Genomic DNA, 17,944 nt, shown 5'->3' with positions numbered 1-17,944 from the left:
TCTGACATTTTGATTAATTCTTTCCGTAATTCTTATGTGCCCAGCACTTGCCCAGCACTCCGGGAGCGCAATGGAGCACTAGATAGTAAAAGACACAGTTTCTGCCCTTTGGGAACCCGGAATTAAGCTACACAACTCCGATTGTGATAGCTGCTGCCACGTCTTTGGGGTTGAAAAGAAAAGGCTGTCTCTGGCTGTGCTGCCTGGGCAGACTTCCTGGGCTTAAGGATTTCCTTAAGTGCTTCGAGGGAAGCTCATCCTGGATCTGAATCAGGAACCCACAACACAAGCCTATTAGCTTTAGCCCTTCCTGTTCTGCTTTTAGATTGATGAGTCTAGCACAACAGCCTCAAGACACACACGCAGTAAGCTAAGCCTCTCTTTCTCTGTACCACTTACCAGTGTTTCTTGGACTGTGCTTATGCTGGGATTTTCTTTTCAGAGCTGTCAAAATGCACTTCCTACCCCACCACCACAAGATCCTGGCTGGCATCCCCAGCTCTGTTTGCATATCTCTCTCCTGTGCAAGCAGGGCCAGGGAGGGGCCGCAGAAATGGCTTCCCTGGGTAGCATGAAGCTTATTGGTGAGTCCCAGCCAGAATGCAGGGCCTGCTGCTGTCTGACCCCCATTCTGATGAGGGTGGGATGATGGAAAGCATTCATTAGGCCTCATGCCGGGAGGGGACTTCTGGTCCTACTAGTATATGGAAGGCAGATCCAACAGGAGAAGACTGGAGCAGCAGAACTGGTGAACTAACCAAACACTCATTAATAATGTTTTTCACGTTGTGATCACAGACTCTGTCTCATTTGCTCCTCACCTAAACCCTGAAGGCTGCCATCTATCTCTTTTTTCTTTTCTTTTATTCCCGTGTAGTTAGCATAGAGTGTTATATTAGTTTCAGATGTACAATATAGCAATTCAACATTCTATACTCTGTGCTCATCATAAGTGTACTCCCCACCACCTGTTTCACCCATCCCCCCACCCATTTCCCTGCTGGTAACCATCACTTTGTTCTCTATAGTTAAGAGTATGTTTTTGGGGGGCGCCGGGTGGCTCAGTCAGTTAAGTGTCTGACTTCGGCTCAGGTCATAATCTCACAGTTCGTAGGTTCGAGCCCCATGTCAGGCTCTGTGCTGACAGCCTGGAGCCTGTTTCAGATTCCGTGTCTCCCTCTCTCTCTCTGCCCCTCCCCTGTTCACGCTCTGTCTCTGTCTCAAGAATAAATAAACCTTTAAAAAGAAAAAAAGAGTATGTTTTTGGTTTGTCTTTTTTTTTCTTTGTTCATTTGTTTTCTTTCTTAAATTCCATGAACGAGTGTAATCATATGGTATTTGTCTTTCTCTGACTTCTTTCACTTAGCATAATATCCTCTAGCCCCATCCACATTGTTGCAAACGGCAAGATGGCTGAGTAATATTCCATCACATATGTATGCCTCTTCTTTATTTATCTATCAAAGGACACTTGGGTTGCTTCCATAATTTGACTATTGTAAATAATACTGCAGTAAACATAGGGGTGCATGCATCTTTTCGAATTAGTGTTTTTATATTCTTTGGGTAAATACCCACTCGTGGAATTACTGGATCATATGGTAATTCTGTTTTTAATTTTTTGAGGAACCTCCATGCTGTTTGCCAGAGTGGCCTCACCAGTTTGCATTCCCACCAGCAGTGCAAGAGGGTTCCCCTTTCTCCACATCCTCTCCAAACTTGTTTCTTGTGATTTGGTTTGTGTGTGTGTGTGTGTGTGTGTGTGTGTGTGTGTGTGTGTGCGCGCGCGCGCGTTGTTTTTATTTTAAAGGGAGCATGCATGAGCAGGGGAGGGGGTAGAAGGAGAAAGAGAATCTTAAGCAGGCTCCACACTCAGCACAGAGCCCAGTGCAGGGGTCTATCCAATGACCCTAGGATCATGAGCCAAAACCAAGAGTCAGAAGTTTAACCAACTGCGCTACCCAAGCACCCCTCTTATGTTTTTTATTTCAGCCATTCTGACAGGTGTGAGGTTCTATCTCACTGTGGGTTTGATTTGCATTTCCCTGATGTTGTGTGATGATGAGCATCTTTTCATTGTCTGTTGGCCACCTGGATGCCTTCTTTGAGGATATATCTGTTCATGTCTTCTTCCCATTTTTTAATTCAGTTATTTGTTTTTTGGGTATTTGTATAAGTTCTTTATACATTTTGGATACTAAACCCTTATATCATTTACAAATATCTTCTCCCACTCAGTAGGTTGTCTTATAGTTTTGTTGATTGTTTCCTTTGCTGTGCAGAATTATCTATCCCTATTTTATGGAAAGGACCCTGAGGCTCAAATTAGTTAGCTAACCAGAGCCAGAATTAGAGCCCAGGGCTACCTAATAGCAAGCATCCTTGAGCCTGTAGATTCGTGGCTTATGGCCACTGAGAGACAAATGACCCATCTGAAATACACATGGTTAGAGAGGGCAGTCTTTCTAGTGAAACATTATTCTGACCAGGGGCAATGAGAAATCAGAGCTGTGCTATGGACTGAGTCATATCCCCCCAAAATTCATATTTTGTACCCTAACCCTCAGTGTGACTGTACTTGGAGATTGGGCTGTTAGAAACTACTTATGATTAAATGAAGTCATAATGGTGGGGTCTTAATGAGATAGGATTGGTGGCCTTATAAGACTAGGAAGACAGATCTCTCCTTCCATGCATACTCGCCAAAGAAAGGACAGATGGAGGTGTCAGTCTGCAAACCAGGAAGAGAGCTTTCATCAACCCTGCTGACACCCTGATCTTAGACTTTCAGGCTCTAGAATTGTGAGAAAATAAATTTCTCTTGTTTCAACCACCCAGTTAGGACAGCCTGAACAGAGTAAAAACAGGCTGGTATTCAATCTGGGAGCTTCTCACCACCTAAAATTCTTCCACCAATCCAGCCCTGAAAGTCCAACCCACCTTCTCAGTGTAGCCTTCCACATTTACCTAAGAAGTAATCTCTTCCTCCCATGGGGCTCCCTAATACTTTATCCTTGACTGTCTGATGACCCAGTGTCCTTTGTATCAATTGTCATTGGTGTACATACCTCATCTCCCTGAGAGCTAAAGCATGGATTTTCTCCGTGTTCCTATAGCACCTGGCACAGGAGGCACTCGGTAAGTGTCCAGTGAATTTAGAGCTCTTTCTTGGCGCGCGCTCTCTCTCTCTCTCTCTCTCTCTCTCTCTCTCTCTCTCACACACACACACACACACACACACACACACACACACACACAGTGAACCAAGTTATAATTCACCTATATTTACTACTTTGTAGAAAGCACAAGGGGGCCAGGGATCAGCAGATGAAAGAATCAGTCCATTTGTCTGCTCCAGATTCTTTGTAAAAAAAAAAAAACAATTTTTTTTGGTTGGGGGTAGGTGCACCTGGGTATCTCAGTCAGTTAAGCATCCAGCTCTTGATTTTCGCTCAGGTCATGATCTCACCGGTTTGTGGGTTCAAGCCCCACATCAGGCTCTGCACTGACAGTGCAAAGCCTGCTTGGGATTCTTTCTCTCTCCCTCTCTCTTAACACTAGCATTCAGATTCTCCTGACCTTCCACTAGGTTATAGCACACATTGGCAGCATGTAACTTTCTTTCTTTTAAAGCCCCTTCTTCCCACAGCTGTCAGTAGTTCCAAAAAGAAGAGGGAATAGGGGTCCCTCACCTCCCCAAGCCCCCCCCAATCCCTTGTCAATGATAGTTAAGAAAAAGGTGGTGAATACCAGGCATTGGATAAAAGATGCCCTTCTTCATTGACTCTGGAATTATGCCCACTGGCCTCTGCTGAAGAGAAGGGGCCTGTGCTGCCCATGGTCCTCTCTCCAGAGAATGATTAAGAATGGATCCAAGAAGGCTTTGAAGTACTCTCCCTTATGTTCTAGTATAGTCAAATAGTTTCTGTATGATTTATCTTAAATTCAAAATGTAGGAAGCTGGGGGTGCCTGGGTGGCTCAGTCGGTTAAGATCTGATTCTTAATTTCGGGTCAGATCATGATCTCACAGTTTATGGGAATCAAGCCCCGCTTCAGGCTCTGTGCTGACAGTGCAGAGACTGCTTGGCATCCTCTCTCTCTCCCTCCCAATCTCTGCCCCTCCCCCACTCACACTCTCTCTCAAAATAAATAATTTAAAAAACATCAAAACATAGGAATCTAATTTTGAGTGAGAAGGAATGTATTTAAAGATCCAACACCCATGGTCATGTTCTCATTCTTTATTTGGGTACTGGCAACACAGGTATATTCACTTTGTAAAAATTGAGCTATTCACTTTAGAGGTGTGTGAGTGTGTGTGTGTGTGTGTGTGTGTGTGTGTGTGTGTGTGTGTGTTATACTTCACTGAAAAGTTCACTTTTCTAAAAAATTCTCCACCTTGAAAACTAGGAAAATTGAACAATTTTCCCAGGGTCACACAGCTAGTGAATGCCTGGAGTAAAGGCAAGAACTCAGATCTCCTAGCTCTTTAGTTAGTACCTATTTTAAAAGTGCACCTAAGAGTAAGTGGAAAGTTCAATTTCAGTTTCTTTTAATCTGAATGTTGCTAGAAATTCCCTTGGTTTTCTTAGAGCCCTGCTCTGCATCTCAAAGTTGACATATTTGAGGTACGCCTGGGTAGCTCATTTGGCTGAGCAACCTACTTCAGCTCAGGTCATGGTCTCATGGTTCATGGGTTTGAGCCCTGCTTCAACAGCTGACAGCTCAGAGCCTGGAGCCTACTTTGGATTCTGTGTCTCCCTGTCTCTCTGCCCCTCCCCTGCTCATTCTCTCTCTCTCTCTCTCTCTCTCTCTCTCTCTCTCTCTCTCTTACTCAAAAATAAATTAATGTAAAAAAAAATTTTTTTTAAGTTGACATATTTGAAAGAGGGTTTTCTCATTATTATGGAGCCATACCAGCTCCCTACATGCTGTCTAACTGGTGGCTGTGGCCACCAGTGAAATTTACAGACAAGCCACTCCTTTCTCCTGGTGCATGGGTCTGGAAAGGGGCTCCGTGGGAAGCCCCTATATGTTTGTGTTGGCCTGTGTGCCCTGAAAGGGCAGGTGGCCTGGCCAGGCTCAGAGTGGTACTCACCTGAGACCTTATCAGCAGCCCTTTGTCTGGACAAAGGTGACAGACCAGCAGTTATTGATTTAGTTACAGCTCCATCAGGAGGGCATAGAGAGAGAAAACATCATTATAAATCTGAGATTTTCTTTAGCTATTTCCATTTCATTCATTCAGCAAGACTTTCATGTTCCATGATGACTCTGTCGACTTTAGAAAGCTTGAACAGTTCATGGGGACGTTTGACCACCCTAAGGCCTAGGAGTCAGTGACTGGATGAGATAAAATTGAGCCTTGCCCTCATCCCCCAATCTGTCAAAAGCCTTTCAGTCAACTCTCTCCTGGTGCCCAAGGCTCTGAGTGTCAAGGTCATGATGCATCCCAGCCTTGCTTCCCTGCCCATGTGGGAAGTGCTTGGCCTAATTCAGCTGACCATTCAGCAGTGCTCATTGACATCGGAAACGCCACCCCTCTGTACCAAAAGCCCACCTGAATTACCCAGAAGTGGTCTCACCCACCAAGTCTCAGTGCTATAGGTTGGCCCCCTCCTGGACTTCCTAATCCTGTCTCCCCACAATGTCTGAAATGTGGTCCAAGGGACAGTGCTGACGAGATGTCCCACTCTGGCTCACAGCCAAGCCGGGGGGGGGGGGGGTGTGGCTTTTACCACCCTGGGTGGACCCCTTCCCTATAACCTGAATAAGTTCTATCATGGGTGGTCCTGTGGGTAGAACACCCTGCCCAAGGTAACCAGACCTCCTACATCCATTTGTGTCTTCCCGTAGTCCAGGGACTTAAAAGTAGCGGCCTCTGGCAGGTCATTCACTACACTGCTGGTGACCTCTGTAAACTCACTTCTTCAACAGGCAACTGATAGTCAGCTCTGTTCCTCGAGGGGACTGACAGGCCCCCCAAGGGGCTTGCTTTCACTCCAGTGAGGGTCAGGAGTCCAGATGGAGTAAGTTCTGGTTAAGTTTGCATATTCTGTGCTCCTTTTACCAGGAACCAGGAGCTGTCGTCTTTGAGTTAACATTGTGCCTGTGCCAGCCAGACTGGCCAATTTAATATCTTTTCAATTAGTGAATCTTCCAATAATAGCATTTTAACAATGAAGTTCCAAAGAAAAAACTTCTTCTTCATTTTTGTCCAAAGGGGGAAAAGAAACGTGTAATAATGGTATTATAAATTCTAAAGTGGTGATCATTTGGCTGTGCTACAAAATTTGTTGCTAATAATTAAAATAAAGATTTTTTTTTTTAATTTTTTTTTCAACGTTTATTTATTTTTGGGACAGAGAGAGACAGAGCATGAATGGGGGAGGGGCAGAGAGAGAGGGAGACACAGAATCGGAAACAGGCTCCAGGCTCCGAGCCATCAGCCCAGAGCCTGACGCGGGGCTCGAACTCACGGACCGCGAGATCGTGACCTGGCTGAAGTCGGACGCTTAACCGACTGCGCCACCCAGGCGCCCCTAAAATAAAGATTTAAGTAAATGCTTTATCAATAAAACAGACGATAGGACATATTTTTCTCAGCCGGTGTCAGGAAAGGCAGCACACAGCCATGTGCTGAATTGTCACACTGAGTCTTTAAAATTCCTGCTGGATTTGAAGGTATTAACAAGTCCCTATCAACATTCTCTAAGGGTTTTTGATGTCATTTTAGCTATTGAACTAAAATATGTGAACTATTACCTTGTTGATTTTGTCCTTAAACCAAACTGCATTATCATCTGAGAGTATGTTCTTAAAGTATTGTTAAAAGTACTTTGAAAACTTGTAAATCCCTGTAATTTATGTTTCTCCTGCCTCTGCTGTTTCATTCTGTCCTTCTGGTTTTAATTTGAATGCAGTCCTGTCTGGGTGTGTACCTGTAAAGTTATGTTTTTCCAAGTACAATTTACAGTCCTGACCTTAGATTCTTACAGTGTCCCCAGCGTTCTCTGAGCTTCCTCTTATACCAAGAAGTGGGCTTCGGGTCCTTCAGTTCTTTCATATTAGAACCATCTAATCAAGGTTACTTGAAACAGATCTGATTTTGACATTTCTTAGTTTATCATGTAGGCCCAGGGAGTAAATTAGGAGGGCTTCCCTGCAAGCCCATTAATTGCATTGCCCCATTCCTTAAAACATATACACTTGTAAACCTAGACTGCCTCAAGACAAGAGTCTCATTTATCTAAACAGTTCTCCTTTTAGACTCAATGGCACTGATGGAAACACAGATAAGGAGTGTGGATCAGAGGAAGGATCTTTTGGAGCCTGTGCTTGCTGAAACTGTTCCTACTCCCCTTACAGTCCCCTTTTCTTTCCAAGGGCCTGTCTGCATATACAGAACAGTCAGTATATCCCCGGAGCTTGGTTAGGGGAAGACCGCAGCAGGCAGTGCAGTGGGAGAGGGCATCTTTCTTCTGAGGGGGCTCTTTGCAGGTTTCAAGGAATAGGACTTCTCTGTTTTAAGGGGAGGATGGAGGGCGGGCGCTTTGTTAAAGCAGAGTCTGTATGTTGAATCCTCTTCCGCCTGGCAGCCGAGCCCTTCATCGTGGACTAGAAATGGCCGCAGAACTTTTGGAATCGTTTCCTTAAGTTGGGAAATGAGATTTCTTTACTTTCTGTTCCTTTAAGAACAGATATCACTTAGGAGTCTTTTTTTTTTTTTTTTTCTCCTTACACTCCTTCAGTGTGTTCTCCATGGTTCTTACAGACACTGTTGGGAGTGGAGGAGAAAGGGGCAGGCAGAGCTTTTTGGCCGTTGACCTAGGTTTCCTCTTCTGTTTCAGGTCATCGTACAGTCTGGCCGCCACCCCACGGTGCTGCAGAAACTTTGCCAGTTGCCCTTCCAGTACTTCAGTGACCCACGACTGATCAAAGTGCTGTTCCCCTCACTTATCGCTGCTTGTTACAACAACCGTCAGAACAAGATCATTCTGGAGCAGGAGATGAGCTGTGTTTTACTGGCCACATTCATTCAGGTACCTTCTGTGTTGTTATGCCTGATTCTCTCTGACTTTGAGTGGAAGCTAATGCAATTGCAAAGTTAAAGTGAACCAGCTGTTTATTCTTGCCATCCTCAATGTCTTTAAAATTTTTCGCATTTTTATGTGCTTGAAAATTAATTTCTAAAATATTAGGATAGTAAAACTAGGGTTGAATGGTGTAAACTTCAACGTGGAGGACTTCAAGAAAAGGATATTTTTCCAGTTGTTGAAATGGTACACCCACACCAAGGAAACATTTTAAAAAGGTTGCCAGACTTCTTTAAGGCTTTTAACATTTACATTCACCTTGCCTTTAGTGCAGCTACAGGGAATAGATAAGGATTGCTGAAGAAGGATCAGTTAAAACTTCAGTTGATTTGTAAGTTTTAAAATAAGTATGATTCATACACACAAGTGTGTGTAATAAAAACCTGCTATATTGCTTTTTTAAAAATCTAACAATTGTAAGTATGGCCTTATATTTTTCTGATCTGGTTAAAATTCTGTAGGACTAGAATCAGAATTAGTGCTGTAGCAAAATAAAGCAGTATTTTCACATCTAAATTAACTGCGTCAACTGACAATAGAAACTCAAGTTGGCTATTCTTTAACATTTGCTAGTAGCTAATCCTGCAACTTTTTTTCTGTCATTGTAGATCATTCATTGCTGAAAATCTTCCATTTTCCTTGAAATGTTCTATAAAACCAATGTTTTTTTGTTCCATGATGTACGTGTGATTAAAAGACAGTGTTTTCTGTTAATAACAATGAAACAGAAAGCAGAGCTCTGTAGCAGTATTCTTCTTTATTCTGGCAAATATACATGCATCTTTGTTGAAAGGATGTGATCGTGCCCAGCTGGTTGGGATGGCTAAAGAGTCCAGCTTTCTTCACCTTAGACAGCAGTTAGTGGTTTATGTTTTTTAAACTATCCTCTATTAGACCATCAGTTAACAAATACAACTAGATCAATTGTGTTTAGAAATGTTTACTTTCAGCTTAGTTGTTCCAATTGAGTCTGGGTTCTGTTTTCTGAAAATTTTTTCAAAGATCTGCAGATCCACAGGTAGGGTATGGATTTCAAAACAAAAATCTTATGGTTAAATTAAAACCTTAATAAGATCTTACATAACCATCATAGCAACATTTAAGATTTTGCATATATTCTTAAAGGCTTAGGATTAAAATTTAAATAGAAAATACTTGGGCGCCTGGGTGGCTTAGTCGGTTAAGCAGCCCACTCTTAGTTTGGGCTCAGGTCATGATCTCACAATTTGTGAGATCGAGTCCTGGGCCAGGCTCTGTGCTGAAGGCACAGAACCTGCTTGGGGTTCTCTGTTTCCCTCTCTCTCTGCTCCTCCCCTGCACTCTCTCTTAAAATAAAAAAATAAACTTAATAACAATAATAATAATAATTTAAAAATACACTATAGAGTATTTTAAGACTGATCTTAAAATTCAGTCTTGTATTCAGGAGGTAATTTCTGAGCGCCTCTGGTGTTCTGGGCACTGTTCTAGGCACTAGGAATACACCAATGAATAAAACAGATAAAAATTCCTGCCTTTATAGATCTTTCATTAAAGTGGGGGGAATCAAACAGAAAAGTAAAACAAATAGCATGTCAGGTGGTGTTAAGTACTATGGAGAAAAATAAGGCTGGGAAGGGGGATGGGCTGCCAGGGAGGGGGATGTGATGTGCAATTTTTTTATGACATGAGCAGAGAGGCCCCAACCAAGACAGTGATAGTTGAGCAAAGACAGTTTTGCATCTGTATGAACTTAGTCCCTCACATTTTCAACCACTTGGAAAACAGTTTATGAAAATGCAGATCTAAAGTAAAAAATTTTTACTTATTTTCATCTGGTATTGATCTTAAAGCCTTCTAACTTTTCTCTGTGCTATTTAACACACATTTAAATGGAATTTAATGTAAATGTAACAAATTGAACGTACATTTGGACACACACATTTTGTAAATGTTACAGAAATTTCTTATTTGAGATAGCATGTTAGATTAGTGAAATTAAATCAGATTTTCTTTTCTATAAATAATTATGCTCAAAGGAGTGAATATATAGTAGATTTTAGTGTATAATGTGGTTCTTTGAGGTCTGCATGTGTTAGGTTATTAATAGTCACTAGAAAATGATACTAAAAATAGGAGCTGGTAGTTTGTCATAGGTCTCTGAAAATTTACATAAAAGCGAAATTACTAGACTTTTTTAGCTGCAGGATATGTAAGGGCTTTTAGAGTTATGCTTTTTTAAAAAGTGTTAAAAATCTATCAATATTTTAAGAGCAAGTTTGGCTAAAGCATTCAGTTTGCTGAAATAAAGTTGTAGTTTCTGGCCCCTGATGATCTGTACCAAGATTTGAGTCATCACTATTTTATTTAAATTGAGAACCTGAACATCAATTTCTTAAGCTTTTATATTTGGGCTCCAAAGTATTCATGCAAAAATAGTTGTCTTTAGACTTCAGAATCACATTTAAAACTGCCGTCAGAGAAATTCTCTGTTCATAGCACTGGTATAAAAACACTTTTCTTGTCTCACACAGGATTTTGTACAGACTTCAGGTCAGGCAGATAACCAGCTTTATCAGCCCAAAGGTACGTCCTATTGAAATGAAATGTCATATGTTTGTTAGCTGAATGGACATGTTTCTTACTCCACCCTCTGGAACTATTACAGAAATCATTTTATTACATCACCCTAAAACATTTGAGATTCGGATACCAATTATAATTCAATGAGTAAAGAAACTGATTTTGTCATCAAGTATTAATGCATCAGAATATACAGAGAAATTTTGAAAATAAAAGCACAAAACATCTTTATGTAATTTATATTCACCTCATACAAGATATAACAAATAGTGAATAATTGCTAAAGAGCCACTTTGTAATACAGGAGACAATCAGGTCATTAATATTGGCCTACATTACTCACATAAATGCTAAAATCACATAGATTTGGTTTCCTGTCTGTGTTCAGAATAAAATTATGAATGATAATACCCCATATTTTCCCCCTTAAATTCAAGTACTTGGATATTTTTATTGAAAATAAAAACTGTAAAATTGTTTTACTTGGAGAAAAAAGAACATCAGATTAGTAAGAGTTCAGAGGCCAAATGATTTACAAGCATTTTTTTTCCTGTAGTGTTCCTGCTGAGGTGCTTCCTATGATCAGAGCTGGAGATGTAGAATATTAAGGACATTTTTACTTTTTAAAAATATTCTGCTACACACATTGTAATTGAGAAGTACAAATGGCTCTTTGTCTGGCTGTTGTGACACCACCTTTGATTAATGAGGCCCTAATACAGATTTTTCCCCAATTCTTCCATTAGTTTGATACTCCTTAAAGTGGCCAGAGGCCCACTCCCAACAGGACCCCCTAGGTGACCCACCAAGTAGCCCCTACTTGGAGGGGTGGTGAGTCACCTTGTCACCTTGGACAGTCTCTCTCTTTCTCTCCCTCGCCTCTCTCTCTCTATCCCTCCCTCTCTCTCTCTCTCTCTCTCTCTCTCTCTCTCTCTCTCTCTCTCTCACACACACACACACACACACACACACATGCACACACGTACACCAATTATCTATAGTGGGCAAATGTTGAAAAGTACATAGAAAAGAATATAAAGCTGTACCAGTATCATGAAAAAAAGGTCAGGTTTTATTGGTTCAGACACTCAGAGAAGTAAACAGAAAGCTATGTTCCTTTTCAGAAGTTCAAATCAACATCATAGTACCATTTGTCTAAGCCAGAATTAGTGTGCAAGTTCAGGACTGCCCTGACTCAGTCACAGCCTTTTTTTTTTTAAGTTATTGGAGGCTGCAGTGAGTGAAATCAGTATAATTTGTTACTATTTCTTAAAACAGTGTTTTAAATTTTGAATATATGAAAATGCCTTGAAAAATCTAATGTATTTTTAATTGTACAGCAACTTTTTTGCCCATAAGAAGTACAGACATTCTTTCTTCTTCCTTTCTCCTGACTGTAAGGATGAGTCACCATTTGCTACATATCTGGCAGACATAGTCCCAAGAGCTGCCTCAGCTCGGTGGGTCGAGGCCTGTGAGAGTTTCAACCTTCTTTCTTTTCCAAGGACCCATCTTCTTGACATCCACGCTTTCCCCAATTCCAGTATGCTTAATCCGTAAAACAGCAAATGGAGAACTGTTCTCTGCATTTCTCAGAGTCATTATATTGACATATTGACGACAGCTCTTAATATGCTTACTTGGTTTTAAAAAAAAAAGTGAGGGCACCTAGATGTTTCAGTGGGTTGAGCACCGACTTCAGCTCAGGTCATGATCTCACTGTGAGTTGGAGCCCCGAGTCAGAATTGCTGCTTTCATCATAGAGCCTACTTTGGATCTTCTGTCTCCCTCTCTCTCTCTGTCCCTTCCCTGCTTAGTTTCTTCCTCTCTCTTAAAAATAAATAAACATTTTTTTTAAAAGAAATTTTCTTTAAAAAATAATTCAAAAAGTTAAAAAAAATGATTCCATACTAGACATCTGTTCTCCTTTTGCTTAGTTTAAGTCCCCAGAAATGTTTCAAGGCATTTTAGTTCATTGCCCAGGTAAACCTCTACATTCTAAGTGTAAAGCAGCTCCTGGTAGCACCGCATTCTTATTGCTAAAGGAGAATTCTGATTTTCAAACACTGGCTGCTTAATCACTACCCAGCTAGGAGGTTGTTTTCTTTGCCTACATTGATAACCAGTAAAGTTCTCACTCATTCCCTCCGCTTTGTTAGATGACTTGAATGCCAGGTTTGAGCATTTTTTAAAGTCATATTTAAATTAAAATATTTTAAATTAGGCTATTTTAGACGACAAATGTCAAGTTTATATACAGATATATCATTTCGAGGCTAACTTAAGGATGGAAGAGATGACTGTCATTTTATTTGGATCACCATACTTATTTCCCCCTATTTTCTTACTCTGTAGTCCAAAAACAGGTTTTTTTGTAATGTTTTACATAGGGATTAATGTCTGAATATGTTAGAAGCACAAAATAAATTGTGATTAAAATATGTATATTTTGTGCTGTAGGTAGATAAAAATAGATCAGTTACCTTCTTTATATAAACTTGTATCATGGTTTATTTGAAGTGCATGTCTCCATTTTGTAGTCAGATATCAAAATAATTTTAATTTCTTAAACTTCAAAGAATTTATTATCTTTTTTTCTTCTCAGGAAAATCCCTTGGTTCCCAAGACTATCTTGAGCTGGCTAACAGATTTCCTCAGGAGGCCTGGGAAGAAGCTCGACAGTTTTTTTTAAAAAAAGAGAAAAAATAAATGATTTGGTTAGTTCTGTATTTGAGTGCCCTTGTTAATATTTTAAACTGTTCAAACAAATGTTCTAACTGTTCCTTAAGAAGCTCATTTTCACATGTTTATACTCTCCCCCTGCATTGTAGATATGGTATATACTTTGCACTATTTATAATGACTGTAGATACTTTAATGTTCTTTCTAATTCTGGAAGTTGAGTTTATTTCACTTATGCACAATATTTTGGAGTTCGGTTACCTACATCCTATGATAATATATACTTTGCATTTGTAATATGGGTGAAATTAGACATAAAATTAGCAAGTCTGTTTTGTTCTTGTAATAAAATAACTTATTCTGTTTGCAGTGGTGACTTTTCTTATTAAGACAATACCAATTTGAAAGAAAAATGTTAACTCCAACTCTGGGAGTATTTTAATTAAAGACTTAAAATTAACCTCTAAATTTCCCTTTTTAAGGTTTGGAGTAAAGATGTTTATAACACTTGGCTATTCTAATTACATAATAGGTTTGGGGGCTATTTGAAATGAATTTAGGACATTGTATCCATTGGTCCGCCTCACCTTTCCTAGCGAACAGGACTTTCCTAGCAGACAGGACTGAGAACCATTGCTGAACTGAAAGTATTCTCCAGAATAAAAATTATCGATTCAAAAAGATCAGCCATAGTGAATCACTTTGACGCATTTCCTCAAATAATTGTGAAATGAAGCAACTCTGAAGTAACCATAAAACAAGGCCAGAAGGGCTCTGAATGAAAGTTTTAAACTCCGATGCCCCGCTCACAGTTGAACGTGAGAAGGGTCTGCCTGGGAGACGTAGACCTTTTCATATCTCGTTCCCAGCGTTTCCCCACCTTAAGCCGACGGCCAGTGCTAAGCCGCTCACTGAATGACATCTGTAATAATTTCTGTCCGATAAGGATCAAACATTACCGTGAAGAAAAGATCTGGTTGGAAAAAAAAAGTGGCCTGAATATGTGTCAGAGTCAAAGCTATAGGAAGGTAGGCGGGGCGGGACCAGAAAATAACAAAAGTTTCGGTTTTTTAAAAACAACCTACTTAATGTTCACAACACTCCTTTTTGGAGCCTCACAAGCTGCTGAGCTATGTGTTTTTCTTTGCAAATCGAAAGAAAATGAAGAGGTCCCCAAAATTAAAAAAAAATAAAGACGGAAACCACGGCGAACGCGTCCCTGTGCCCTCTGTGCTCCCGCGGGCGCGGGTCCCGGGCGTCTTCCCCACGTCGGGCCGCAGGGGCCGCTGCGGGGCTGGGGCCGCGACCCCGCGGGTCCTGCCCGGGCTCCAGGGCGGGGGGACCGCCGGCCCCAAAGCCAGCGGGACCCGCTCTCGGGAAACCCCTCCCGCCAGGGCTCGGGCGGCGATCCGGCGCCGGACCCGGGACGCAGCGGCGGCGCGCACACAATGCCGCGAGCCGGGCGGTGCACCGCTCTCCGAAGGCCGAGGGGCTGAGCCCTAGCGCCCGCACGCCCCCTCCGAGACTGCGGCCGGGGCTCCTCCGCGGCCCGAGGCGGGGGAAGGGGCGGGGCGGGGGAGCAGGCAGGTGTCCGCGGCCGGCTCCATCGGCGACCAGCAGTCGCCCGCCCGGGAGCCCCAACCTGGAGAGGAGTTCCCGAATGCCTCTCGCCCAGCGCGTCTTGGGGCGTGAACGCAGAATCCTTGTAGCTGAAAGGAATAATCAAATATTTATAAGATTTCCTGCAAGATGCTTCACAATAGAATATACTTCTTATCTGGTCGGAAATTTGCCAGAAAGCCATAAATAATTGAAACAGCTGTGATTAACCTCTCAGAAACCATACCAGAATTCGCAATTAAACATTTAATTGAATGGTGTCGTTTGCCCCCCTCGTCCGGGAGTGGGGGGGGGGTCGTCTGATTGAGATGAATCCCGGCTTCGCCCGGGTAGGGAGGTTTCGAGAATCGGGCCTTGCAACTCCTCGGTGACTCCCGACCTTCACGGTCTCTGTGCGTCTCGAGTTTAAGGCGCCTTCCGCCCGGCCAGAATGATTGAAGTTCTGACTCCCCTGGGTTTTACGATTAACAAACTCGCCGGGGACTGGGAGGGTGCGGCGCGCAAGTGAGTTCCAATTTGCGGGGACGGGTGCCACCCACTTGTGGCGGGGGCCGCATCCCGGGTCTCCCGAGCTCAGGGGCCACAAGTGGATCAGGCTGGGCCCAGGCGAAAGGCTTATGCTGGGTCCAGCCTGTGAAGCTGACGGTGCGAATGGGCGCGGCTGGGGCAAAAAAGCAACAACTTCATTCGGGCGTCGGAGCCCAGAATTTGAGCCAAATAGGAAAAAGCTGCCCGAAGCCCGGCAGCAGCATTTGAGCGCCCAGCGCCGTTACCCACCTGAATTTCCTGCTCCGGGCGGCAGCTCGCCTTCTGGGGAGCTCGACACCCTGGATGCCCAACAGGATGTCGAAGCCACAGCTTCCTGCCGAAATTCCGGAGCCTCTCCCTGGCTCCAGGCACTCGGGGCCTCTGTGACCCCGGACCCTGAACCTCGCCCCCGTTGCGCCTAGGTGGGAGCCTCACCTCCCGGCCCAGCCTTTCCTTCCTTCCCCAGCGCAGCTGGGAAAACCACTTGGGTCATTTCTTCCAGAGCTCCTTGCCACCTTTCTAAATTCTTAGGTGTCGATAATCTGAAAAGGGATTACTCCTCACCATCCCTATTCTTCCACTTCTCTCTCCCAGTTCCCACGCCCCCAACCCAGGGGTTCTCCCGCCTTCCGTGTTCAAACCACCCCCTTAAATATCCTGTTTGCCAACCGGGAGATTCTCAGCCTTCCTAAACTCCTGCCCCTCCCTTCATTCCCTCACTCACTCTCCCGCCAGCTGCTGACTTTGAGGAGGTGCCCTGATCACCTAGAAGTCCTGCCTTTCTGGCCCAATTGCTGCGGGGCCCCAAACTTGCTTTATAAATTGAGCCAACCCCAAATCCCCACACAAATCCACATCTGGATCCCAGTATTTTCTTGTGCCCTTTTCCTCTGCTATTGCTATTCTCAGTCTAACTCCGTTTATCTGCATCGTCCATGCACAGTCTCTCTCAACAAGGTGCTAGTCTGTAATTGGTCACACAATCCTCATTATTGCACTGAATCCCAGTATCTTGAGGAAAGTTTACCTTTACATCAATCAGACCCGTATTTAAAAGCCTCTAATCTTCCCTACATCAGCTTAATAAACTCTGAATTTCCTGCTTGGAACTTCTCTTCAAATAGTTTATTATTCATTCATTGTTTCTTCTCTCCAGCATGCTATTCAGCTAATTCTCTTGCTCTCTCTGGTGACCACTTCTATGGGAAAACACAGCTAACTAAAATGTGTGGCAATGTAGGTCCTCCCCCAGGCAGCAGTGGCAGAATTAACATTTTCTAGAGAACAATCTTAGACAACGTCTCATTTAAACACAATATTTGCAGCTCTGAGCTTTAAGCCATTCCACATTCAAAATTGAAAGGCTGATTTCTGTTCCACAACCCATTAAATATTAAAGTTCGTTGGGAATACTGCCACAAGGACTCTGAATTTCCCAGAATTGTGCAGCCTTTCAATATGTATTAAATTTTGTGGTATAATGGCCATAAACTTTTCCATCTCTGGGAATCCCTCTCCTGCCTCAATTACATAGGGCTATCCAAATTATTAGATAAATCTTCTGGAAAAAATATTCTAAAATGAATCTAGTTAAATAACTAACTCCCATTTTCCACCTATGGCCCCTTTTTATTGAACTTTTTACTACACAATTGGGCATCTCACTCTGAAAGTTCAGTAAGCATAAAATACAACGTTTGTAATTGTTACAGGTAATTTAATTTACAAGGAAATCCCAACTGTATTTCTGAGCATGTTTAAAGATGACCTGGGAACCAGTAAAACTGATATTTATTAATGTAACCAACCATAGATCTGACACCACACCAGAGACCATTGTAATAAGGCTTCAAAGTCAAAGCTTTTCCGTGGAAATGATGCACCTTTTTGGGTGGCCAGCAACCAACTACAGAAGAGTTTATAATATTTTACATAGTAATACATACAGATTCAGACATCCTAATAAATGGTAATCACTTTTATCTGGGTAATTTCCCAATATTCAAAATCTGACACACAGAATAGCAAAAAGGAGAATTAGATTTTTGATCTATGGATAATAAGAGTTTACTGTACTTAGGCAGATGTTTCCGTTTGTAGCATTTGCAGTCTTTCAGGGCGCCTGGGTGGCTCAGCTGGTTAAGCATCTGACTCTTGGTTTCGGCTCAGGTCATGATCTCATGGTTTGTGGATTTGAGCCCTGCGAGCCCTGCGAGCCCTGCGTTGGGAGCTGGCAGAGCCTGCTTGGGATTCTCTCTCTCCCTCTCTTGCTGCCCCTCCCCCACTCGTGCTGTCTCTCTCTCAAAATAAATAAATTTTTAAAAATTAAAAAACTGCAGTCTTTCAAAAGCAAATATTCAGAGCTAATTAACAACAAACATTAATGAAATTCTTTACTCAAGAACCTGTTACTTCCGTTTTTAAAGTGACAAAACCTAATATTCTGGATTAATCA

The 17,944-nt window shown here is 42.4% G+C and overlaps 1 protein-coding gene across 7 annotated transcripts in view; it reads left to right on the top strand.

Annotated features, from left to right (window-relative positions):
• SCAPER (S-phase cyclin A associated protein in the ER) overlaps positions 1–13,710 on the top strand; it is a 521,436-nt gene extending 507,726 nt beyond the window's left edge. For all 7 annotated transcript variants that reach the window (XM_045058993.1, XM_023255046.2, XM_023255044.2 and 4 more), the window contains 3 exons: positions 7,852–8,043; positions 10,611–10,662; positions 13,265–13,710. In XM_045058993.1, the coding sequence (XP_044914928.1) occupies positions 7,852–8,043; positions 10,611–10,662; positions 13,265–13,368 (348 nt within the window). In that variant the 3' untranslated portion in view covers positions 13,369–13,710. The remainder of the gene's footprint in view (positions 1–7,851; positions 8,044–10,610; positions 10,663–13,264) is intronic.
• Positions 13,711–17,944: the final 4,234 nt, after the last annotated feature.

Source organism: Felis catus, chromosome B3, assembly GCF_018350175.1.
Source record: "Felis catus isolate Fca126 chromosome B3, F.catus_Fca126_mat1.0, whole genome shotgun sequence".
Lineage (NCBI taxonomy): Eukaryota > Metazoa > Chordata > Mammalia > Carnivora > Felidae > Felis > Felis catus.
The sequence above is the reverse complement of the archived record's forward strand: the minus strand, read 5'-3'. Positions and strand labels throughout refer to the sequence as shown.